We start from the raw sequence: 26,459 nt of genomic DNA, 5'->3' as shown, positions 1-26,459 counted from the left end.
TTCTGAATCAGCCCCTTTGGCTGAACGCGAACCTATTCAACACCGGGCTGGAGGCTGGCAGCATGATGGCCGGCAGCCAAACGTGCTAACTGTGCAGCAAGAGATTGTAGAGTCTCCACTGTGCCAAACTGTGTTGAAATTAACCCAGTAATCAGAAACATTATGTTCTTGTGGGGAGAGACCACGCGATTGGCAGATGGCTAAGAGCATTAGAGACATACCTGCCAAATGTTAGCCTGCTCTCTCCTCCTGGTGTGAAAGCCATTGTGACGAGGAGAGAGGGGCACCCCTGTGTGTCTGCAGCATATGGTGGGGTAAATATTGACTGATATTATAATTACGAACAGCATAATCTAATAATTAATCATGCACATGCTCGCATATTCAATACTCAAGCAGACACATAATGGAGGAGAGCCATTTGAACATTAGGCATGAGACCTGTAGCTGTCTATTGTGTATACTTACATTATGTTTTTTAATCTTAATCTTTGATACTATAATGCAAACCATGATTAATGAAGAATCACTTACTGTTTCTCTCTCTCCCTCGATTTTTTTCCCCTTTCTTTCTGTTCTGTGTGGAAGAATACTGCAGGATGAACATATTGTGAACATATTCATTCACATTGATTTGATCCATTTCAGGCTTTTACTCACCTTAGATCAATAGATTGCATAAGTCAGGTGAGATAATGAGCTTCGGTTTCCCTCAGAAAGAGGATGAGAGAGCCCTCTGAACAGTCTAATAGACTACTGCAGCTGAACTGAACCTCAATATAATTAAACAACTTTCTGTGTTCAATCATTTTCTTTGTGGTCTTAGTGGTAATAATGAGATAGCAATATTATTGCATTTGGAATACATTATGCATGGATTATGGATAATGAAATAAAACGATAAAACATTTGACTTAAAAAAAAAAAAAAAAATTCTACGAATGATTTGAAGATATGAGAGAATGTCAGTTAAAATATATTATCAATTGTACTATATCTCCCCCTGCTGGTGATTACAGTTAAACACATGTAATGTGCGTAATGTGTGACATGAGCTCTATGACATTTAGTATATCTACATATAATTAAATAATAATATATTATTATCATATATTAGCCTTGTTCCTATATTGTTCCTTTTAACAAAATTATAAAATTCAATATCCAAACATATTTGCCATATATCAAACCAAAGGAAAAATTGGGGGAAATACTCGGGTAAATAAAGTTTTTAAATATCAATGCAAAAAATACAGAGTTGACTAAATGTATCAACGATACGCTCAATGTCAACAAAATAAAGAGGAGAGCAAAGAAATAACATTAATTTGCTAAATTTAAAAATATAAAAACAGAGACGAGGAGAAGATTAGACAAAGGAAGATATGACCTTAACTTATACATCAATTAGAGTACAAACTTATCTGAGGTCGTTCTGCTTGTTTTCCTATTTTCTGAAGATGAACCGATGATACTTTTTAAATTATTTCAAAATGAAAGAAAAAATTGGTTTGTTGTTGATTGAGTTACTCTGTGGATAACCAATATGCAAAGAAAATACATTTATAACACATCAAGCATTGTTTTAGTATAGAGTTCATCTTCATAGTGTTATAAAGTCGTGTAATGGATCTAGATAAATAAAGTTAATAAAATAAACCAAACCGCGATGGAGTGCAAAACGTCAGAGGAAGTGACGTTGAGAAGGTCCTCTCCTCAAGTGTGCACGGTATTATGTTCCACGAACTTTCCCACTGACAGACATCTAGCCTTCCCTTATCAGAACTATCCTGACCGAGATACCCATGTTTAAATCAATTTACCCAGTTTTAGTGCATATAAAAGTGTACGCACATACTGACTCCAATGTCCGAAAGACCCCTGACTCTGAATGTAAACACGTCCTGACGTGACGCATGCGCACTGAGTCAAACGCAGTCGTATGTTGGGGACATTGTGCAGATTCAAGCCTGAAATGGGGGACAAACAGCAATAAAAGTAAAGTAAGAGGCTTATACAAGACGCTTTTCTTCAGATCTTTAGGATTTTACCCTGGACGAACCAGTAAATACGTAAGAAATGCGGCATGGATTCAAACTCATTGTGTAGCAAAAGCGGTTTAATAATCTCTCACCTCGTTTGCTAACAGCGGCTAGCTAGCAGTCAGGATCAAAATGGAGGCGGGCTATTTATTAATAGCTCAAGTTAAAATGGTTCATACCTCTTGAATGATATGCATCATTGCGTTTAGTTAGCAGATTCACACGGAGCTTCAGTATTAGTGTAATATATGTGTGCAAGTCTTCACCCAAGTCCAACCGATAGTGAGCTGCAGTGATCTGCTGTTTATGACCAAGCATCTGATTTCTACTCCGTAGACAGTTTAATGTGATAAATATATTATGTGAATGGTTTTAATGTATTATTTAGTCTATGCTCTCCCAGTAGATTTATTTCAACTTTGTACAGAAGGTTTGGTTGCATATATAACGTTAGACAGGAAGGATATGCTTCTTTGCGTTTTCATATTTTCCCAGCATTCAAGGAGATCCTCAAACAATGATTTGTAATTTACATATCAGTCACTTTGGTGTAATATCGATTTTTTTTTCTTTTTTATGTGCAGGTCTGCAGACACACCTTGTTGATATCAACTCTATAAGAGCCATGGTTCATGGGGTAGAGGTTTTTCTTCGCCATGAATATGCGACCCGAATGCTTTTCTAAAGTGGGATTGTACTCAGATATCTGTGACTTAAGTTCATCTCAAACACGACACCCAGTTAGTGTCCGAAGAGAGATTGGAAATTCTCTTGGTGACACTCAAGAGAGGACCAGACAACATCTGATCTTGGACAAGACTGGGAAAGCTGAGCGGACTTCACTGCCTTTAAAGCCTGGAAGAGAGTTGGCTGTCGCTTCAGAGGCTGGCTCTGTGGGCACAGAAACACTGTCATCTCAAGCTAAACAAATGGGGGGTGAAGGCACCCCTGTAAAAAGTAAAACTCCTCTTGGACAGACCAACGCCATTGATAACAAGCCAGAGTTTGTATCCATGAATTCACATAGTAATTCGAGAGACCCTGTGGGTGAGAAAAGCACCAAAGGGTTAGAGACTATGGGGGTGTCTAATGAACACTCGGAGGGCAAAAGGACAAATATGAGGAAGATCACTAGTCATCCTCATGCACAAGCCACTTGCCTTAAGCAACTGCTTTTGCTTCAGCTGGACTTGATAGAGCAACAACAGCAACAGCTGCAGACAAAAGACAAGGAAATAGATGAACTCAAATCAGACAGAGACACGGTATGTATGCGACCATTGACGTCAGTTACAATTTTTTAGTGAGATGCATTAAATTGATCGAAAATGACTGAAAATATTTATAATGTTGCAAAATGTTTCTTTTTAGATACATGTATTCATTAACACTGAATGCATCCTGATACAAAGTATCAGTTTACATAATCCGGACAACTATTTTTAACATTATAATGAATTAAAAATATTAGCATTTTAGGCTGATTTGCGATTTCTGTCACTCTGAAGACTGGAGTAATTGCTGAAAGTTCAGCTTGCCATCGCAGGAATAAATTACATTTTTATAAATTACATTTAAAATAGAAAACTGGTATTTTAAATCGTAAATATGTTTCACAATAATACTGTATTATTGATAAATTTAACCTTGATGTGCATAAGACCCTTCTTTCATTCCCTAAACTTCCATTGTTTCCTTTGTCAGGCTTATAATTTTTTTTCTGATGTATTTGTCGTGCTGTTAAACAGTTGCTTGCCCGTATTGAGCGGATGGAGCGCCGTTTGCAGTTGTTAAGTAAGGAACCTCGTGACAAGAGGCTCTTCCAGCCACTGGAGAGATGGGTTCCTGACACGGATGACTTTTGGGAATCAGATTTGGCCCACAGCCCACAAACTCAGGCCAAGTCAGGTGGAAAAGTGCAAAAGAGGTAAGAATGGGGAAACTCACCTTTTTCCTGTTATTTCTTTTTAACTTGTTCTGTCTTCTCGTGGCTTCTGCTTGACTGATGTGACCTGTAAATATTCTGCCTAGGAAGTTAAGCTTGTCAGACACAAAGATGCAGAGGTCAAGAGGGAAGTCCTCTAGAGTGACCCCCCAAAAACTAGAGACAGGAGGGACATCACCATGTCAGCGTGAGCTGCGAAACAAGGAGACCCCGGAGAAGACGAATGTTGCAAAACCATCCGGACAGACGGACCAGCAACCCGAGGGAGAAGACAGCAAAGAAACGGAGGATCTTCCGTACATGACAACGGATGAGATGTACCTCTGCTGCTGGCAGCAGCCTCCAGCCTCTCCATTACGGGACGAGCCTCCAAAGAAAGAGGAGGATGTCACAAGTATGTACTTGGCTCAAATGCACAATGATAGCTCTACACATTGATTTACAAATTGTAATGCAAAAAAAATATTTCCTCAGTCCCATCATGGAGGGAGAACATCATGGAACCCCTTCAGGAGGAGGATGCGGTTGACATCCCAGAAGTAAGAGTCAGCATTTACATCATATATGTGTAGGGTGAATACATACGCCCTTCATACGGGACACGTCCCAGCCAGGATTTAAATAATGCCTAAAACATCTAGAGCAGTTTGACCAATAACATGCAGGTATTGTACATAATCGACCAATCGTGGGGCTGCGTGTGAGAAGGTGAGATCTAGAGGGAACTATCAAAGCGATGCAAATATGCACACGTGTTTGTTCGTTTGTTTGATCGTCGCTGCACACAAATCCAAAAAAAAAAAAAGTCCGCCACAATGCTTCAAGTCAAACGAACGAACAAACACGTCAAAGCATAAGGAGCCTTCTGCTCTGCTCTTTATAGCTCTCATGAATGTTACACAACGATCAACCTGCTCAGTGGAAATAGCCAAAACCTGGATATTTCAGGCAATATTAAAATCCTGGCTGGGACGTGTCCCGTATGGTCACCCTATATATGTGTTGCACATAAATCCAAGACTCTTAAAGGGATAGTTCAAACAAAAAATTGTCATCATTTACTCCCTCTCATGTTGTTCCAAACAAGTATGAATTTCTTTTTATCTGTTAAACACAAAAGAAGAATGTTTGAAACTCATGCATGTTTGGAGTAAATTGCGACAGAATTTTCATTTTTGGATGAATTTAGAGGTATAAGGCCCATTAATCCACCATTTCCTTTTTCTTTAGAATCTTGATGACGGTGTTTTTCTGAAGCGGCACGCAAAGTTAGAACTGGATGAGAAGAGACGAAAAAGGTGAGTTTCATTTCTAGATCTGTGTTTGTGGGATCGACCCGTTTTTTAACCCTTTGATTTGAGTTTTTCCATGCACATTAAAAACATTCAATAGTTTGGAGTTGGGAAGATTTTTTATTGAAGGATTTGAAGTCTCTTATGCCCACCAAGGCTTCATATATTTGATCATAAATACAGTTAAAACAATATTACAATTTTAAATAGATTGAAATGTAATAGAAATGATCTGAATTCCTGTGAGGTTTTCAGCTTCATTTCTCCGGTCGTCAGCGTCACATGATCCTTTCTGTCACTTTTGATCAATTTAATGGATCCTTGCTGAAATAAACACAGACCTTAAAATTTGAAAGGATTGTGTATGTCTACAACACAGTAGATGTTATGTGTAATTATACAAGCACATTTTGTTTAATTAAAAAAAGCATCAAGTGAATTATGAGTTGTATTTACTTGAGACTAAAATTGATCAATGATCTGTTAAATACTCATCTGTATATGCTTATTTATAATAAGATATCAGTTCCAGTTTGTGGTTAAATTAGTTCCCTTAAACGATTAAAAATTTGTGGTGAGTTCTATTATACAGTTAGTCTAAACTAACTTTCTTGGTAGATGGGACATTCAGAGAATACGTGAACAGCGTATGCTTCAAAGATTGCAGCAGCGCATGGAGAAGAAAAAGACGAATGTTCAGGAGAACGAGCCAGAAGTGTCTTCGTTTTATCCTAATGTGGACAATGGTATGATCCTTGGATTCAGTTGCCAAAATATTGTATTCATGAACAAAAAAAAAAATACATAAATGACAATTTCCTTCCTCTTGTACAGTGGAGGCTATCATGGTAACTCCCTTTCTGCCAGTAGTGGCATTTGGTCGGCCTTTGCCCAATTTGCCTCAACAGTAAGAGTATTTTTTTCTTTTTGAAATATCTCCTGATTAACACACAGCTGCTTTTAAGTACTATTAAGTGTCATGTAATGATTATTTGTTGTCTTCCAGGAACTTTGAGCTGCCCTGGCTTGATGAAAGAAGTCGATGTCGCATTGAAAACCAAAAGAAACAAACTCCCCACAGGACCTGTCGGAAATGAGTCACAAACAGGTCCTGGGCACCAAACAGAGGAGTGTTCTTTCATGGGGTTAAAGGAAGTAAAGCAGGGTTTGTTCAGTCAGGGAACAGGATATTAACCCATCATTATAGTTTTGAGTCTGCCTGCACAGATAAAGTTTAGGTGAGAAGAAAATGGCAGCATATTACATCTGTACATTTCATTGTGCCCTGATAATAAAGCACCAACTGCCCAGCAAACTGCTATTTCAGTTCCCTCACAATCAGTGCGTGGCCTTGATTTAATCCTTTACTTGTAGTCCTGAGGCTAAATGATATTGATTATTGCAGGCTCCACCGCAAATACTGTTTTAATGTGCACTAATCTGTAGTTATGGAGTATTGCTGCACATTTGCATGTAACGCCTCGATATTTGTGTTGAGAATGACTTTAAAGAGCTGGTTTTGTTTTTGCAAATGTAATTGTGCATGAATGTCTCGGTGAAACTTATGCCTAAAACTGTACATATTTTTGCAAGCATAGCATAGTCATTTAGAAAGAAAAAAAATGGTCAGGATTACAGTAAAGATGTTCAGACGTTTAGATGAATGCCTGATGTAAAAGAGCAATTTAGAATTGTTTGTATGGCCGTTCAGGTGTCCGAATCGGTTCAGCATCCCATGCAGGTTTAAGGACAAAGCCCTTGACGTTATTTTTGGATCAGTTAGTTGGTCTGTTGATGTTGTTTTTGATGTACCGCAACCTTCTGATTGAAAATACAGTATATTTTACACTTCCATTGTCTAAAAACCTTATCCATGTCCAGAGGTGTTGCTTGTCATTATTAATTTTGCTTAAATTTTGTTCCTCATTGGATTTGTTTCAGGGCATTTGTGAGATTTTTTTTTTTTGTTCTAACTCAATAGTGATGATATGATTTTGTGTGTAAATGTGTTGATTTTTGAGCACCACACATAAGGATTTTTTTTTTTCTCCCTGAACATCTATAACTGGACCTCTGTAAATTTCTTTACTGACACACATTGGCTGTAAATAAGGAAAACATTGCTGTTATTTTTTTATTTAATGTCAGAAGTGTTGTTTGTTCAGCATAGATATATTGATAGCATTATTTACGAAATAAGATTTTTTGTTTTTCAAAAAAAATAAAAACTCACTCCGTGATTTTTTTTTTTAAATTGACACTGTTTTTCATGTCTCGTGTCCATCTTTGTTCTTACTATAGTATTTATGTCCACAAATCACTTGATTTGGCCCTTAGCATTACAAAAATGTGATCTGGGCAAGACTGTGAGAATGGATCACATTTATTCAAAACTGAAGATTTAACTATTTTGTTTAACTGTATTTTTCAAATATTATATAAGCAAAAGTCAATTTGTCACAAAACTCGGATACTAGTTTGGAAGAATTACCCATGTGTGCAACAGTATATGTGGCAGCTATTGTAAAACAAATGGAACATCAAATATTACAGAACACATCTGATCACGTCATGGTAAGTGTGAAAAATATTTATTGAACCAAAAAAAAGCAAAATAACAAGAAATACTTTTTTTTTTTTTCAAAATATACCACCTCTTTTGATTCACCACAAGATAAATACACTAATATTTCATTTTAATTTTCATTAATAATATTTTGTGATAAAAGCATAATTTGTAACTGCTTCCAAGTTTTTTTCATAATTAAATGAGCAAAGTTATTGTTAGATGTTGCAGTGCAAAAACTTAAGAGTTTATGAAGGTTTATTGTTTACGGATCAGGCCTGGGTGTAAGAACTAGTGATTCAATCACTTTGAGAAAAAAATAATTATATATAAACCACCACATTTATTATACGAAGGTATTTACCACTAAAAGATCAAGATATATATTATTAGAAGATCATGATAGTATTTTAAAGGTAATCATCTGATGTACTCTTATATGAACAGATTGAAAACTGGAGTGACTCCATTTTGCACGATTTATAAAAAAGATCAGTATCAACATTGTTTATTAAAATGAAAATATGATGTGTGGCAAACCAGTTTTTATAGTAATGAAATACTTAGTGTTAATGTTTCCTCAAAAGATCAAGTTGGATTCTTGGGGTAACAGACTCTTTGTTGATTTGGTCTCCTTTAGAAAATGATTTGTCTAAACGGAAGGCTTGAGATCAGTCGGATGCATTGCATCTTCATTTGGGTTAAGCGTTTGGTAATATTTATACACCACATGTCATAAAAGAAGACAGTAAAATTAAAAGGACGCATCTAATGTCAGAAAAAAACAGACATCATTCACATCCGCCCTCTTTTCTTTGCATCAGTCTACATTTTAGTGAAGCCAGCTTTGCACAAACAGTTCCGAATCAAAACCTTTACATAGAGTCCTTTCATTCTCAGTCTCTCCTGAGGTTGTTCAGCCTCTCCTCCAAGTCAGCATCGGCATCCGCCAGCGTAGCCTGCGGTTCAGCTTTCTTCCCAGCCGCAACTGAAAGTTTTCCTCCAGTAGAAGGCAGGTCTGTTTCAAAGAAATAATAGAGGTAATATGAGAATGACTTCGGAGTGTAATTTTATAGCAAGGCAACTGTGCTGTCTTTTTTGCTTACTTGAAAGTTCGTCAGAAAGATTCAGACCCAGCTCATCCAGAACTTGAGAAACCACGGCATCACTACAATCCAAGCAAAAAGAGCACATATCAGGCTAAATTATTATTATATATATGTGGAAACCATGATATTTTTTTCTGAATTGTGACAAAAGTTTAAAAGACCAGCATTAAATCAAATAGAAATCTTATGTAAATTATAATTATAAACGTCTTTAGTAATAATCTTTTTCTCACCTCTCCTCTTCATCGTCTTCATCGCCCATTGCATCGTCAATTGCATCATTCATCATCTCCTCCTTCATGTCCATGATTTCACTTTGGCGCTCAAACTCCATCATGATCTTCTGAATCTGTGGCAACTTCAACTGCATTGAGAGGAAACTGAGTTTACATCAACAAATGCATATCAACAAGCTGTCTGTTGGCAAGACAAACAAAAATTGAAATGCTACAGCAGATATACCTGTCTGTTCATGGTGGCCATAGCTTTGGTGACTCCTTTCATGGCCTGCGCCATGCTGTTGTTTGATTTGAGGGTTTGGATTTTAAGGCTGACAGCTTGAATATTGGCTCTCATCATGATGAATTTCTTGACATATCGTCTTGTGCGCACCAAGTCCTTAGCCATGATCTTTACAGCATCCTGTCAGAAAAAGAATATTGTTTTCTCTTCAGTTAGACTCCATGCCTGGCAGTGACACCTGGATGTCAATTTAAAACTCTCCTTACCATCTGTCCTTGTTTGGCCATTTTCTTAATGTCAGCAATTATTTTCTTTTCCTGTTGCTCCAGTTTCTGGCGTTCTCTGTCTAGATCTCTCATGGCTCTATTTAATGCTCTCTGATTCTGTCTGAGCATCTCCTCTGGAGTCTTTCTTTTTCCAAACAGGAACTCCATCTGTGTGTGTGTGTGTGTGTGTGTGTGTGTGAGAGAGAGAGAGAGAGAGAATGAGAGAGAAGAACAGACTGTTAGAAGTTTGAAGGAAAATTTGAAGGGTTTCTATGATCTGATACAAATCCAAATGGCAGTATGGAGACAATTAAGTCCCAGAAAAGGAATTCAGATTTCCACACGCGATTTGGTGACAGCCACGTGATGCCATGACATCATAGTTTGCAGGTATGTCATATGAGACTATTATGTGAACAATGGGTTTCTACAGCTACTGTCGAATTAAAATATTTTATTTTAATTGTATTTCATTATCTATGAATCAAGTTGCATCACCCCTACTGAAATAGCGGTCATATTGTTATTTCTTCGAAATTTAATATTGAGAAAAATTTGAACACACCCTATTATTCAGCTTATATTGGTCCTATCAGTGACAATGAACCGAGCCATTTAGCACAATGAACACTACAACTTTCTCGAAACACTCAAAATGACAACGATCATTTAGACTGAAACTTTGAAAAATAACATGTTAAATGACTATTCGTTTATAAAATGACCAATATCCTTCACAAATAACAATAATACTGAATTCAGTTGCTAAAATTAGCTCAAGAAAAGAAAGAAAACCCGGAGGCCTATATTGATCTCGTGTTTACCTTGTCTTTTCTTTATGTGGAAACGTCCACCAGAGATACCAGAAGCTGAACAGGCCAAATATCACGCCGTCGTATGTTTCCTCGTTTCTTTATTTAAAGTTACAGTTCGTCGATCCACCCGATTGTTTTCGCCACGCTAACCTCTTCCGCATATGAATGTCAATACTTCCTTTGTATAGGTCTGCGTCACAGGAAATGCGTCATACAATACGTTCCACAAACTTTTTTTATTATAATAATAAAACTATATTTATATATATGTATCTCTCTCTCTCTCTCTCTCTCTATATATATATATATATATATATATATATACATACATATATATATATATATATATATATATATATATATATATATATATATATATATATATATATATATATATATATATATATATATATGTATATATGTATCTCTCTCTCTCTCTCTCTCTCTCTCTCTCTCTCTATATATATATATATATATATATATATATATATATATTAGAAAGGTAGTTAGATTTTTTTAAAGAATATAATTAGAATATTGAGTGCTTTAGCAAAAGTTAAAGGGTCAAAAACAGAAGATGAGCAATATAATTAAAAACAAACAAACATCTCGATATTACCACCAAAACACTTGTTTTGGATGCTAAGAACAAATGTGCATTATGATCATTAGTGCAGAAGTTATTATTGGTAAATACCGCACAAGCCACTTTACTGTCAGTAGATGGCAGTACTGTCGTCCCATTCAGTGCCGCGTGCCTTGAGTGAATCAATAGAGGAAGAAAACCCGACAGAAGCACACAATGCAGTTTGACTGCTACGGGTTATCCACCCAGGCTTCATGTATGTCTCAGCTTCCCAAATAAAAAAGAAGAAATAATTTCTCCCGTTTTGACGATCGGGACGAATTGCAAGCTTTCATAAGTCCATATTCACGTTACGCTTGAGGAAAAACCAGGGTCTGCTGCGGACACCGGAGAAATCTCCAGCTTGATCTCACAGCGGGCCGCGGAAGGAGGAGCCCGGCCTGCGCTGACGGGGCTGCACTCAACATCCGTGACGGTTCAGCTCCAGCCCGAGGCCTTGGGGCCTGTTGTATATTATTATCGTTTTAAATGGAGGCTCGGACGAAAGGAGAAGCCAGAGGAAAATGGCCCTCTCTACAGCGCGAGGGGTGGGTGTGATTGCAATATTGTTGTCGTTTTGTTCGTGTTAGCATCGTTCGTAAAGGAAAACAGAGTGGATTAGTTTTAAGCAAAAATAATGTTATGTGTTTTATACTTGAGCTGAGATTAAAACACATCGCACAGTGTCTCGTTTTCTCCTCTGATCGTCATATGAAGCCAATAGGCTAGTATCTTTATTAATTTAACGGGTTTTTAAAATCAGTTAATAGACTATCATTAGTTACGTCCATCGGTTGTATCCGTGTACTGATCGGAATAATTGGTTTAATTTCCTTCTTAAATGTGAAGTACAAGATGGGGTGTCAACGAACCACAGGCTACATGGTTAGCTTGTTTTATTGGAATCATATATTAAATGGCTTTGGGCCTGTCTACAGAGAAGAGAAATAACGATCTAGACCAGTATAAAACGAATGATTGATCTTTTAAAATGACATTTGATTTATGGTCAGGTGCTAATGATAGTGTTCGCTCGCCTGGTCGTGTATAACACACCGGATAGATAATAACCGTTAAATAATTGGCAATATCACAATCTATTTATTTTCATTATGTCATTTATAGTATAGTAAAAAAATGTTACGAATTTGGTCGTTTAAAACGAGTGTGCTTTTATCCGTGATCCTAACCAGGTTAGCTAACTAGCAAGCTAACATCGACAGCTGATTTAGCGATTTAACTCGTCGCTCTATTAACCGATTTATGTGCTTCAGATTCAGAAATAATACTCGACTAAAATATTTTAGTTTATAAAGATTGCTTATATGTCACAATTGGACTTTGTTTGTGCTGATCATCTTCCTTTTAATAAAGTTTACTAACGAAAACTCGGCCCTGACTTCTGAGGGTAGACACTATTCTCCTTTATGCCCTTAAAACGCGATAGTTATACGCTCTTTCTTTGGTGATGTTTTATTTAGTCTTGTTTATTTTCTGTAAGTATAAAATAAGCTCTTTCAGCGTCAAATCAGCATATTTTCTTAGCTAACCAGCCATGCAGAATCTTTAAAAACCCGACTGCGCCACTGATCGGTAGTTTCTGCTTTTTTCTTCCTCAGATGAAAGTGACAATGTCTTGACAGAAAGACAGTAAGTGGAATATCTAAAAGCTTTTATAATCACTGTGTTATTGGATAAAACAGGCCCGGTGATGCCCAGACATGACTGTACTCGGACTGCAGTGTACCATTCATCCTCCACTGGACTCGATTAAATTATAAGACCGGAACCTTAAACCACATTTTCATCTGAGATCCGGAACACTGGTCCTGGAGGCGCTGGTTTTTATTCGTTGTCAGTTGTAAAGTCCCCCAGGCCGGACCAGGGTGTGTTTTTATTAAGTGCCTTTGTCGGACATTGACATGGACGGTTCCAGTCGAAGCGGAGGCTTCAGGCAGAGCCGTCGCTCCCGCTCGCAGCGTGACCGAGAGCGGCGGCGGAGGAGAGCGGATCTCGCGGAGCACAGGGCCTCGTCGCCATCCTCGGCCTCGGACCAAGAACTCTGCAGAGACTCGCTGCTCCGTGCCAGCAGAGGAGAATGCAGACCCGGCTTCCCCGGGACCAGACACCGGCCTCCACGTCGGAGGAAGCGAGAATCAGTTTCTTGCGAGGAGGATATAATCGATGGATTCGCTATAGCCAGCTTCATAAGCCTGGAGGCTTTGGAGGTTTGTGTGTTTATCTATCTCTGACTAGCCTTGAATTAAGTGCTGAAGTACGCTATGTATATTAGAAATTGAGCTGTTTTCCATTTTCATTTTAGTATAAAATATACTGAATATCTACTTGGTCGTTATTAAGGCCCAATCCCAATTCTATTTTATACCCCTCTGCTTACCCCTTCCCCTTGTCCCTTGAAACAGAGTGTCAAGGGGCAGGAGAGACAATATTCCACTAAGGATTGGGACACCACCACTACTATGCCGTCACACGTCATCATTCGTTGTCTAGCCAATACACACACATACTGGTGTGCATTAAAGCCTTTAATTATCGTTCTGTGTTAATGAGCTGCTTACTGACACACACACATATCGGAAATCTCGCAGCTCACACATCCAGGAGAAAATAAACTTGTCAACGCTGCCTCATGGCTTTTATTAAATACAGTTTAAATACTGAATCGCTACATTATATTTTCCAGCGGAAATAGTTAACATGTTGTACTGTGTTACTTTGATAGATGGACTGTTCCCTAAAGCCTCCAGATCGTTCTGGCTTGTTCATGGGGAGAGGAATCAAAAGGAAGAGAGGCGTAGACGAAAACGGAGGGCCTCTGTCAGAGCCTGAGGAAGGACCTCCTGCTACGTACACCAACAGTTGGGAGCAGCACAGGAAAATCAAATCTAAACTAAAGAGAAAAGGAGATGCTAAGGTTAGTGCTATAGTTTCATAACTCTTTAATGCTCTATAAACATCAAAAATTAAATCCTTTATGTGCAAACGCCCATGAAAAACATGTCACTGCAATGTTTTAGTTGCAACACAAATATTTCTAGAATAGGCCCGTGTGGATGAGAGTCCGATGTAAATCAATTGGTCATTTTAAAGTGCCCCATTATACCTTTTCGAATATTACCTTTCATGCATTGACGGAGTACGTCACAAAGTAACACATTTGCATAATGTCTGCACATGTTCTACGCATAACCTGTATAAAAACATGGACGTATAGTGTCCGTGACGTCACCCATAGGTTTCCAAAGAGAGTTTTTGAAACCAAAAGTGGGTGTAGCGGGCCGTCGCCATCTTGGCAGCCCATCACCTTACGTCATTCTGGGGTAATCAAAAATAGCGGGAGCTGGTTGCTGAAACCATGCCCACTTATCATGACAGTGGTGACCGCAGCGGCAATCCACCTGTCACTCTAGTGGCCACGCCCTTAATTGTGCAAAACTTTAAGGCTTTATATAATTTAAATGGATGAGTTACAAAAAAATTCACCCCCTCACAGTTGTCATGAAGGGTAAAATTAGCTATATAGACCAAAATCATTTTTTGCACAAGGCTGTAAACATGTTTTTTTCTGCTGTGAAGTTGGGCATTTTAACACGGGGAGTCTATGGGATTGACTCCCTTTTGCAGCCAGCCTCAAGCGGCCAGTCGATGAATTGCAGTTTTAGTCACTGCCGTATGGGCTTCATGAGAGAGAGCGGGAGGTTACCGCTTGGTTCTACGTCGCCAACTTGCATCCCAATAAAATGAGAGTAAATATGTTTTATCACATCTTTTAATTACCACAAACCTGTCAACACTTTACTCCGACGACTGAAATGTCCTGCTCCAGTCGTGCTTGTTAATCAGTCTCTCGTCTATCAGCCAGTTCACCCATTTCATCATCAGATTTCGGCTCGAGTTGGAAAGCTACAATTCATACCAACTTTTCTATGTATTGACAAGTCTCCAGGGCTGTCATTGCAATGAACATTACGTTTCTGAGACGCTGTATGCGGTAGACCAATCTAGAGCCAATCTCTCTATGGCTCTGGACTAATTACAAAGGACTGCATCATCTGACCAATCACAGCAGTGAGGGCTCATGGAAAGAAGGGGTCTAGATAGACTGATTCTTTGAACTGCTTCACTTGAGTTGTTTACAAAACATTTAGAAATGAGGTAAAATTAAATCTTTTTTTTTTTTTTTTTTTTTTAAAGTAAATTAGTTTTTTTACCTTGCATGCATGTAAACTTGTTTTAAGAGACTCATAAAACAATATTAGCAACCTTAAAAAGGCATAATAGGGGCACTTTAAAAAAAGTTTTCAATATTATGTAGTCATGATGTGTCAGAAGCCTTATTGTTGGGGAAATTAGACGCAGTGACTGGTCTTAACAAAATTTACATCAAATGTGAATATGCTTCTCGCTGTTGTAGCAGCAGTCAAGAGTTTTTTTTTTAACTGTCCAGATGCTGGGAGAGCCTGGTTATTATTAATAACATAATTATGATTTTTGGGTGAACTATCCCTTTAACTGATGTATTTAGATGTTTGTGGTTATAGAATGCAATTAATAGATTTAAGAAATAATGCCAAAGGGAACAGCGATTTATGGTAATCAAAGTGTGTATTATTATTGCCCAATCCAGTTTGTCTGAATTGCCAATTTGTTATCTAATTTCAGCTGACCTTTATAATGTAAGACAAAAATAAATATAAATCTGTTTTATTTTTGTGTTCTTGTAATTACATATTTGCTACTCTGTAATATTTTCCCTGTGGTTTGACTATTTCAAATGTCTGTTTCAGGTATCTGGGAATCACATGGAGACAGGATATATTGTGAGTTGTTTTTTTTTCCAGCGAGTTTTGTTTTTCTTTGCAGTCCAAAAATATGACTTTGAAATTTGTTCAGATTTTCAAAGCATATGTATTTCGAAGTCATATTGTTATCATACTCTAACATTTGAAAGTTAAAGATTGTTTTTTTAAAATGTCTATTATTACAAAGGCTGCTTTTATTTGATTAAAATAAAAGTATTCTGAGGGTAGACACTATTCTCCTTTATGCCCTTAAAACGCGATAGTTATACGCTCTTACTTTGGTGATGTTTTATTTAGTCTAGTTTATTTTCTGTAAGTATAAAATAAGCTCTTTCAGTGTCAAATCAGGACACTTGATCATTCTAATATGCTGATTTTGTTATCAAGAAACATTTCTTATTTATTATCAATGTAGATATGCTGTACTATTGTGGAAAGCATGATAAAAAAAAAAAAAACATTTTGTAACCAAAGTCTTTACTGTCCGTTTTCATCAATGAAATGCATCCTTTACTGAATAATAATGAATACTATTTTCTTTTGAAAAAAAAAAAAAAACTGATCCAACTGAACGGTATTGTATGTTTTTGTGTATTATAAATGATCTATTATAAACAAGTGAAATTATCATTACATTTTTCCACCACACAAATGTAGGCTATAACTGTATCTCTTTATATTTAATCCACAGTGTGATACAGAGAGTGAATCGGGGGATAAGGTAAAAATGTTTATTATTCTTGAATTTGCTTTATCTGTTTTGATGCATTTCACTGTTTCGATAATGAGTTTTTCCCCACTGTTTAGGCTTCTGACAATATGGAGCCAGCTTTCATCATCTGCACAAGAGAAGGTAAATCTCTGATGGCAGTAGCAGGTGTATATATTGTGCCGGTAGATGGTGAATTACCTAGGAGTAATGATATTTTTGTGTGTTTTGGGTTTTTTACTTGGACAGCTATGTTTATCTTTAATTAAAATGCAGATTTATTTATATGCCACTCTATATGGAAGCAACAGCCTATATGGAACTGTTTGATTATTTTTGTAAATTATATTCGTAAAACCTCTCTTTTTCCACAGCAGTTAACTCCAACTCTGCAAGTGCTGCTGCGAGCAACGGTTGCCCCCTCTTGCCCTCAAATAGCTCACAGCCCCTTCTGTCAGTCACACCTCGGGTCTCCGGCCTGCAGAGGAGTCAGGAGAGGAGTATGGAGCAGCCTTACCCTGAGCCCATCTCTACCTCATCCTCTCTGCCTAGCCTTGCAGCCCATTCCACTGCCTCGGTCTCTAACTCCCTTCCAGAGCAGCGTAATGGAAATGGTGGTCCCTATCACCGCCATGATCCTAGCCCACCACAGCACAAACACAAGCCTTTCCTTTTCTCTGGAAAGCCACAATCAATCTACAGCAACAACAGGTAAGTGTAGTGAAACTTTTTTTTTGCTTTAATTTGGTGCATATTAGGTCAAACAGAATGAAACAATAAACGTAAATATAGTAATACACTATAAATAACATACATATACTAGTGCTGCAACAACGCGTCGACGTCATCGATTACGTCGACTACAAAAATACGTTACGTTGACGTGACAGTTGTGACCGCAGCAGATTCGGCGATTCTGAAAGCACAAACTGATGCGATATTATTAAGTGTATAATAAATGCAGACTTGCTCATTGCATGATTCTGATATTCTTGTAAGGATTACAAGTTATTGGTATGATCACCCGTAGCGGCTGTGTTGGCGCGGGTTTCGAACAGTGTTAAAAGACGGTGCACCGCGAGACAACAGTCACAAACCACCGAGCTATCTGTCTACACCAAATCAGCTCCAGATGGATTCAAGAAAAGGACGTGCCGCCGCTTCATCAAGAAAATGTGATCGTGTTAACTTGTGACCTATTATGAAAATAAACCATAGCAGAACCATGACTACATTTTATGGTTTGTGATGCTAAAGAACATTTCATGACGTATCAGACAACTGTACATTTGTGGCTACTGTGGTTTAATTATAAAAGCTATCGTTAACTCATTTACCATAGTAAAATAATTTTCTTTGCCTCTTTATTTTTGTATACTGTAAAAACTTCAACCACATTGAAGTATTAAAAAAAAGAATAGATGTTGAAATATATTAGAAGTTGTACATATATTTTTTTGTAAAGTTGCATTGCATTTTTCATGGATAAATTCTGATCACATTTAGGTTTAATAAATATTTTCTCCCTTCTCAAGCACAATTATAATTCGTAAGTAGTTACAATTATGAATGCAAAAAAAAAAAAAAATATATATATATATATATATATATATATATATATATATATATATATATATATATATATATATATATATATAAATAATTTGTTGCAATTAGAATTTATACTATCAATTGTGGTATTATCTATTTCTTAAACACACAAATTCAAGCATATTTTTTTTTCCTGTTTAACATTCACTCATGCCTCTTCTTATTATAGTGTGCAGTTCTTGCTCAGAAAAAGTTGCCATCTGTATCACATTTTATGACATTATTCAAAAGCATGTGTCTATTAAAATGACAAGACAAATTATATTCCCTAAACATGTGATGTGGTATTGTTTTTCCATCAGGAGCAGTACCTCAGGCAAGCCTCCATCTTCGTCAGCCTCTTCATCCATCAGACCACCTACTCCTGCTACAAACGCATCCCTCGTTCGAGGCTCAGGTGGTGTGGGGACAGTAATACCCTCCTCTCGACCAAGTCCTGGTGCTGTTTTCACTCCGTCCCCCAACCTTCCCCCACCACCTCCTCTCCTGCAGGTGTCACCCCACACTTCAACAGGTACAACTAACTTTACCAGCCATTATGTGACATACTAAATGCATTAACAACATTATTTAGTGACAATTAAATCATAAAAATGAAATGTGTATTTTCTTGTTCAGAAAGGTGAAGTTCTTTCTTTTTTCTTTGATTAATAGATCCGGATCTGATCTGTAAGGACCTGACAGACTCGAATGCTAGCTCTGCACCTAGAGGAGCATCTGTGTCAAGCTCAAACTGTGGGACATCTAGCAGATCCTCCCAGGCCCAAACGTCCATCCCTGCAATGGCCTACCAGTTCCATCAGCACAATCACCAGCACCAGCACACTCATACTCACCAACACTTCTTACATCCCACAGCTGCACCACCACCACTGGTGAGGAGTCAACTGTAGCCCAACGATGGCTAGTTTTAAAAAGTGATTGATTATGACATTTCTCTTGTGCTTGTTGTGTTTCAGTTTGATAAGTATCCAGGCAAAATAGACGGTCTCTTTCGACACCCAGTAAGTTTTTTTTTTTAAACATTTGTATTAATGAAATTTAATTTAAATCTGACGGGTAGTTTTCAAATTTGCTGCCAATATAGCAGGTCTCTGTGAAAGACTAGCGTTTCTAGTTTGTGATTATTAATTATTTATTTTCTCTCTTACAAAGTTTTTTCCTCAGTATCCACCCCCAGTGCCTGTTCTTCCGCCCACAGGACCTTTCAGATCATTGCATGGAGCTTTTCAGCCTAAGGTAAAAAAAATTTTTTGGTTATTTGGGCATTGTTTTGATTATTAAAATCTGAAAGCTTGGTGTATTATATTAAATATAAAAATCATTCAGGTGAAGAATGCTTGCATATTACCACAATATTTAGTGATCATAGGGAGATAATAATGTGCTGCCTGTCCACCACATAAGAGCATGAAAAGTACCATTACTTAATCAAACATTTAAAGGGGTCATATGACGTTGCTTACAAAGAACACTATATTGTGTATTTGTACACTTTTATAAAGAATATCTCTTTGGGTTTGAGACTTCCATTCATCCATTCATGAACAGCTTGTAACACTCATAAGAGAAAGGAAATCTTGAAAATGCGTCATATAACCCGTTAAACAATAGTCAGAACATTTACCTAATAATGTATGCAACTGTTCAAAAGACAAAGTTTATTTTGCATTAAATTGGATGGATTAAATTGATCCAAGGTGATATTTAAGACATTCTGTTTTTGGCATTCTGTTTATTTTAACATTTTATTCATTAAAGAATCCTAAAAAAATACATTATATTAATATATATAATTATAATTTTAAATATAATTTTCTCCACATTTATTAAGCAATTCAACCCGAGCCCGATGGACCCCCACTTTTTTTACGCCCTCGGGCCGGGCTTCAGACCAACATTCATGTTATAGTTCAGACGCGGGCCGGGCCTGGCTTCGGGCCTGTTTTTGACCGTCTCCTAATTTTTGTATTTTAGACATCCATCAATCAGTGATGAAAAATAATATTAGAATCAACACGAGGCCGTGCTACAGCAACTGCCGAGTACAAGTAAACGAACTGTACAATAAAGCAAAATGCAACTGATATTTGAATTCTTTACTAATAAGATAATGTTTTCTGAGTCGGTGTCGCAAAGATGATGACCTGACTCACCATTTCTTCATTAAACACGCCTTTAGAGAGAAGTGCATCTTTACAGATTAAGTATTTTGATTTGTTTCATTAAGTGGTAATTTAAAGATTTATCATGTCTGTGAGGCATGAATTTGCTGAGTTTCTATTCATTTTTGTGAAGCGCTCCTGTTCAAGACGAGACTGCATAGAGCGCATCATATTTTTCTTTATTTTATAAAAGCACAATGTTTTGTTGATACTGTGAGGGCACACAAATACAAGTAGACCCTTTACAGTTCCGAATGATGTATTACTCTTACCTTTATAAGCAAAAATGATGGCGTAGCCTATTTTAAGTTGTTTCCACTGCAAAAAAAAAAATGCAAATGATTGCGCTGGTGCCTCCATGTCCTGCGAAGCACACTTTAGCTTCCACTCTCCGCATGAACTTGGATATAGTGCACATTTTTTTTTTATACCTCAGGTTTAACGTTCAAACATTGTTACAGTGGGGAAAATATTTATTTGATACCCTGCTGATTTTGTAAGTTTGCCCACTTACAAAGTTTGCCCAAAGAAATGAAGGGTCTGTCATTTTTATGGTATGTTTATTTTGACACATGAAGACAAAGTATCAAACAAAAAATATAGAAATAAATATAGAAAAAAACACATTATTTAAAGGTCAGAAATTGATTTGTATTTCAGTGAGTGAAATAAGTATTTGATCCCCTACCAACCAGCAAGAATTCTGGCACCCACAGATTGGATATGTGCCCATGTGGAACACAGATTAGTCCTGCCACTTTAAGAAGTTACTCCTAATGTCAGCGCGTTAGGTGTATAAGGCACTTATCCACACAATCTGTATTTTCTATACCAATCTCTCACACCACCATGGGCAAGACCAAAGAGCTGCCAAAGGATGTCAGAGACCAGATTGTAGATCTGCAAAAGGTTGGAATGGTCTTCAAGAATAGCAGTATTATGTATCCTACAGGCTAAAGGTGCAAATATTCATTGGTGTCTTGTTGAGATGGCACAACCATGAAGAATTTAGGGCTTATTTTTGGGCAAGATATTCTAAGGTATGAAAATTTGAATATGTTAGTTATTCATTTTAAAAGTTCAAGCACAATCTGATTTGTAAGGATGACCACTTTAATTGAGTTAAAGCCAATATTAGGGCACCAATCCATATTTTTTCCTATTTATATTTTGAGCCCATGAAGTGGGTTTGAATAGTTTGTTGTTATTGACAGCTTGTTGCTCTTCAGGGAGCTGCTCCAGAGATGGCTGCTGGTTTGGGAGTTGTACCGTCCCACCTTCCACCTAAAGCTTCAAGGGTAAAGATGCTCTATCATGCATATTTGCATTATACATCATAATTGTAACTTAATAGAGACTAATATAAATAATGTATGGTGTTTGTGTCCACAGCTAACAGACCCATTTGCACCACCACCAAAAGTCAGTAATGTAAGTTCAATCTTTTGTTTTGTACTTGATTTATTTTATTTGTTGAACTCTAAATGACTAGCAGACAACTCTTTCTAACTTTATTTGGATGATCTCTTTACAGAAGCCTGGAAAATGGTGTGCTATGCATGTCCGTGTTGCTTGGATGATTCTAAGGCATCAAGAAAAAGTCAAGGTTTTTGTGGTTATCTGTGTTTGTTTAGTTTGAATGCAAAAAGGCCAATAATTACAAAATGGTTTAAATGTGTATATATATATTTTTACTTTTTAGGGATGTTTTTAAATTAAAGTGGCGTCCTTTTGACCCTTTCTGTTGCTGTCTTTCTCAGCTTATGCATGCTGATCCACAAAAGCTGGACTTCCGTAATGACCTGTTGCCCCGACTCCCTGGCCCTGGTATTGGTGGACTAGGAGGTCTAGGACCACTTGGTGGTCCCCTTGCCCCAACTCCTGATCTTACAAGACCAGGAAGCCTGTTCACTGGTGTGTTATGCTTATACTTATCTCTGAAACCAATTTAGAAATTCTCCAGGTGATATAAACCTGTGGTTGTTCTTAAGCCGTGATTGCTTTTAAGCTATTGAAGTGGGTTGTTTCTACCTAAATAACAGTTTTCAGGTACAAAACACTTTGATAGCACTACTGAAGGATTTTTATAGCACTACTTTGCTGCCATCTGAGGGCTCTAAATTATAAAGGCTTAAGGAGGATATAAAGCATAAACTTGGCTAAATGTCAACACTCAATGGTAGTCCCTTTATGGGTGTTTGAATTTTTTGTCTGAGTTGACCCATGTCTTCTCAGGTGGAGTCAATCCGTCCTCCACACCATTCATGCCTCCATCAATGCCCCATTCCTCTTTCCTCACCTCAGCAGCACATCTGGGTAAGAGACTGTCTCTGAGAAAGTAGGGGCATCAAAAGCCAATGTTACCCATGCTGCTCTTGTTGCTCTGTGCAGATATGTTCTTTAGGCTTGCTTCATTTGCTAGCTTTGTAGAGCATAATTTCCTCTGCGTTCATCTGATATTATCACTAATGGCTGGGTTTCGTGTTACAGATCCATATGTTCGTTCATCCTCCTACTCTTCTTTGGGAGCCCTGAGTTCTGGTGCCTTTGGAGGCTTAGGCAGCCCTACGATAGGTTTGTCCTGCTAATTTTATTAAGAATATGTATATATTAATCAGTTGACTCCATTGCTGGTTCTCAACCTTTTTGACTTTAAGGCAGTTTTTGTGGTTTACTAGATTACGTTTAAAAAAAATACATTTCGTTCACAACTTGGCATAACTTGGAAATGTATATTCATTTATAGAAGTGTCCAAGGAGTTATAAGATTTCATCAATTTATATGGCTTTTCCAGTGGGATTCCTGGTTCTCAAAGAAACAAGTTTTTCAAACCTTGATTTATCTCTATGTATTTTGATTTTTAGTTGCTTTGTCTTATATTAAATCATTTAAGTCATCTTCAGGCCCCCAGTTGAGAATCACTGCTCTAATTTGAATGTGTTGGTTTTCTAACATTTTCCTAAGCATTTTAATAAAGGACTGCAAAAGTTAATTTAAGTAGTATTTATTAATCATATTTACACTCATCCAAAGACTAATCAAATGTTATACATTTTTCTTTTAGTTGCCAATGTTTTTGGACATAAGACCGAGCCCTCTGCAAGTGCAGTTGGAGGACTGGGTAACCCCCATGATCCATGGAATCGTCTGCATGTTACACCTGCCTCTTTCCCCTCTGGATCCTGGGCAAAAGGACCAGAGAAGAGGGATGATAGAGGAAAGGATGTGGAAAGAAGAGAACCCACTCATATAAAAGATGAAAAGGACAGGTATGACATTAAAACGATTTGTTGTTATAAGTGGGCTTTTAAGATCAAAAGTGAATTGTTTTTTGAATTTTGCAACTTGACACATAACTTAATTGGTTTAATACTTTGATTTTTTCTCACAGAGACAGTCTCTTGTATGGACGTCAGCCAGTGCGAATGTCACCTGGCGTCCCATCCCACAAGCATCGCAGCAGCACCCCCAGTTCACATCTAAATGGCTTGGGCCCACTGAGCGTAGGTGGAGTTCAGTCAGATGGCCAAAGTAGAGAGCGTGATCGAGAAAGAGAACGGGAGTCAGACAAGAGACAACATTCTACATCCAGGGCACCAGTGTCAGCTTCCTCCGCAGCACCAGACAGACCTCGATCTTCAACATCATCTATTCTCACAGCCTCTCCTTCTAACATCCCCTCAGCCCCCTCTCCTCTGGATCTGTTTCACCGACAGCCACCACACACACTCAGCACAGAATCCAGCCATTCTTCACAACGAGAAAACAATGGTCCAGCCTCTTCTAGTTCACTTCCAGTCAAGAAACCTGATCGTACCACAACTCCAGTATCCAAACCTACACTTGGTCTAACCTCTGGGTCGCTCCTCCCCCAAGTCAAGGTCAAAGAAGAGCGTAAAGAGGAGCCTGAGCCAGTGCCCATCTCTTTACTGCATTCTGCCGTGCCTTCACACAACTTTGAACGGCCTAATAGTCGGCACCCACACCATCCATCCACCCCTTCCTCAACCCTCTCACTTACACCTACACCTGGCGTGCCTCTTCCTCCACCAACTCCCCACCATCCTCTGTCGCTCTTAGATCGTCCACGGGGTATTGATGCCTATCTTAGTGGTGCTGGAGGCTCAGCCGGACTGGTATTAGGTGCTGCAGCTGATCGTTTCCCACCACATCCACATGGTCCTCCACAAGGTCATTCCCAAGCCACTCACTTTCCCTGGGAGCATTGGAGGGATCTGGCCGCTCAACAGCAGCAACGCAGGGAAGTATTAGCTCTGAGGTCAGATCCCCACTTTGCACTTCGCTCTGATCCACACTTTTCTAGAATTCTCCAGCATCAGCAGGTACAGCGTTATTTGGAGGCTGAGAGAGCTGCAGTAGCAGCAGCTGTGGCATCCAGCCCACACCATCCACCAGTACCTACCTCTATGTCCTCCGCTTCATCCTCAGCAGGCAGGCCAGAGTTCGGTTTGATGTCCCACCCGTTCGATGAGGAGCAACGTGCTCAGTTAATGCGGGAAGACTTGGAGAGAGCACGGTACTTAGGGATGCATCCGCACCTATCTGCACCTCACCTTCCTAGCCCATCTCATGCTGCCCACCTAGAACAGCTTCACGCAGGGCTTTTATCCCACTCTCATCTCCAACCAGCTGGAGCCTCTGCACAAGCATCACATCACCCTGGCCTCTACTCTAGACTGGGACCTCTGCATTCACACTCTCACTTACCTAATGGCATTCTAGCCAAGGCACCAGGTCTAGTTGGGGCTCCACCACCTCTAATTTCGTCTATGAACAGATCTTCTACTCCACCCCGTGGCCCCAGACTTGGTGGGGCAGGAGACTTGGCCCTTTTTACCACACATAAAGATGGCGAGTCCAGATAGTACTAGGTAAAGCTCAAGGAGCTTCCAGAACTGCTTTGTTAAAAGAAACTGCTTGTTAAATGGCAAGATTGTGCAGGACACTCAAAAAGAGCTAAGCTTCAGTGACCATACACAAGTGTTGAAACAACCTGGGGTGCGAACCAAGACACTTCCCAGGGTTGTTTGATATATTTAGCCACTGTGGTTAAGTTAGTGCAATTAAGGTACTCTCTTGCTGTGCCTGGGTTTTTATGTAGGGTTTTCTTTACAAAGAGTCCTTTGGATGTTCAAAGACTATTCATTACTACTAAAATGAAGACAGGATGTGTTGAAGAGTGATGGATAAAAATTTGTGAACTTGTTTGTCTTGGTGAACTTAAGGAAAAACCTGCTGTAGAGTAATGGTCCTCAGCTTTGCATTTGAGGAAAAAGAAATCGGACCCTTGCCGAAGTAGTCGAGTACTTATTGTCTCAATCAGCACTGTTGGGAAATGTATGAATTAAAAGAAACACATGGTCCACATTCTGCTTTAAATATTAATGTCATACATCAGACAAATTCCATGAACATCAGAATGAACAGAACTTAAGATTTATTTTATTCTTTAAAAATGTTATGAACTGTACATCTTGTTGGATAATATTTTAAAATTCAAAGGGAAAGAACTGTCTCCCATTCATTAGTCTGACCAGATTATAGTAGAATAGTGATAATTGCTTTTGTAATAATTATTGTTAACATTAATTACCTTACATAATAAATATATTCACTGTTTATGTTATAATGTTGTGTTTCAGGTCTCACCAAATGCCCTCACTTGTTGAAACGAGTCAGTGATGATGATTGTTAAGCAAAGCACTAAAGTGATATTGCTCCAAAATACTGGTTAGGTTAAAGTCTGTTTCCTGTGGATGTATCAAAGCCAGTATCTACGGTTCAGAGGACTGTATATTATCATAATTTGGGACAGGTGTGTGTGTGTGTGTTATGTCTATGTTCTCCACAGCTGAAGCCTTTGGAAGTCTCCAACAACCATCACCCGAACACACATGGAGCAAAACGAGGCATCTGTCGACTGGACAAAAGGAGTACACGTCTTGTACTTGCAGCTAAACTATAGGATTAGAAAGACTCTTGAGATACAGGACATTCTGGATTCATT

The 26,459-nt window shown here is 38.2% G+C and overlaps 3 protein-coding genes across 11 annotated transcripts; 2 read left to right on the top strand and 1 right to left on the bottom strand.

Annotated features, from left to right (window-relative positions):
- Positions 1–1,874: 1,874 nt before the first annotated feature.
- Positions 1,875–7,537, top strand: LOC113111524 (male-specific lethal 1 homolog). The gene is made up of 9 exons (XM_026276318.1): positions 1,875–2,072; positions 2,627–3,307; positions 3,791–3,969; positions 4,074–4,381; positions 4,462–4,526; positions 5,218–5,285; positions 5,898–6,025; positions 6,114–6,186; positions 6,286–7,537. Exons 2-9 carry the CDS (start codon positions 2,699–2,701, stop codon positions 6,374–6,376), a joined length of 1,521 nt encoding a protein of 506 aa, XP_026132103.1. The 5' UTR covers positions 1,875–2,072; positions 2,627–2,698; the 3' UTR covers positions 6,377–7,537.
- A 317-nt stretch (positions 7,538–7,854) lies between these two features.
- LOC113111525 (charged multivesicular body protein 2a) lies at positions 7,855–10,686 on the bottom strand. Of its 2 annotated transcripts, XM_026276321.1 has the most exons (6): positions 10,507–10,686; positions 9,683–9,850; positions 9,417–9,596; positions 9,188–9,318; positions 8,952–9,013; positions 8,742–8,863 (listed from the first exon to the last, which is right to left on the bottom strand). In XM_026276321.1, exons 2-6 carry the CDS (start codon positions 9,848–9,850, stop codon positions 8,742–8,744), a joined length of 663 nt encoding a protein of 220 aa, XP_026132106.1. In that variant the 5' UTR covers positions 10,507–10,686. The 2 variants fall into 2 exon arrangements, with proteins under 2 accessions (XP_026132104.1, XP_026132106.1); XM_026276319.1 differs by lacking the exon at positions 10,507–10,686 and having other exon boundaries at positions 7,855–8,863.
- Positions 10,687–11,265: 579 nt separating this feature from the next.
- LOC113111521 (autism susceptibility gene 2 protein) lies at positions 11,266–26,078 on the top strand. 8 transcript variants are annotated; one of them, XM_026276309.1, is made up of 19 exons: positions 11,266–11,670; positions 12,826–13,350; positions 13,866–14,057; positions 15,931–15,963; positions 16,637–16,666; positions 16,753–16,798; positions 17,029–17,365; positions 18,568–18,779; positions 18,920–19,140; positions 19,225–19,269; positions 19,421–19,504; positions 21,645–21,728; positions 21,823–21,861; positions 21,965–22,036; positions 22,191–22,344; positions 22,666–22,746; positions 22,921–23,004; positions 23,496–23,700; positions 23,823–26,078. In XM_026276309.1, exons 2-19 carry the CDS (start codon positions 13,045–13,047, stop codon positions 25,315–25,317), a joined length of 3,720 nt encoding a protein of 1,239 aa, XP_026132094.1. In that variant the 5' UTR covers positions 11,266–11,670; positions 12,826–13,044; the 3' UTR covers positions 25,318–26,078. The 8 variants fall into 8 exon arrangements, with proteins under 8 accessions (XP_026132094.1, XP_026132095.1, XP_026132093.1 ...); XM_026276310.1 differs by having other exon boundaries at positions 12,742–13,350; positions 17,032–17,365; XM_026276308.1 differs by having other exon boundaries at positions 12,742–13,350.
- Positions 26,079–26,459: the final 381 nt, after the last annotated feature.

The sequence above is a fragment of the Carassius auratus genome, chromosome 12 (assembly GCF_003368295.1).
Source record: "Carassius auratus strain Wakin chromosome 12, ASM336829v1, whole genome shotgun sequence".
Classification (NCBI taxonomy): domain Eukaryota; kingdom Metazoa; phylum Chordata; class Actinopteri; order Cypriniformes; family Cyprinidae; genus Carassius; species Carassius auratus.
Note: the sequence above shows the minus strand (reverse complement) of the source record. Positions and strands in the feature narration are given on the sequence as shown.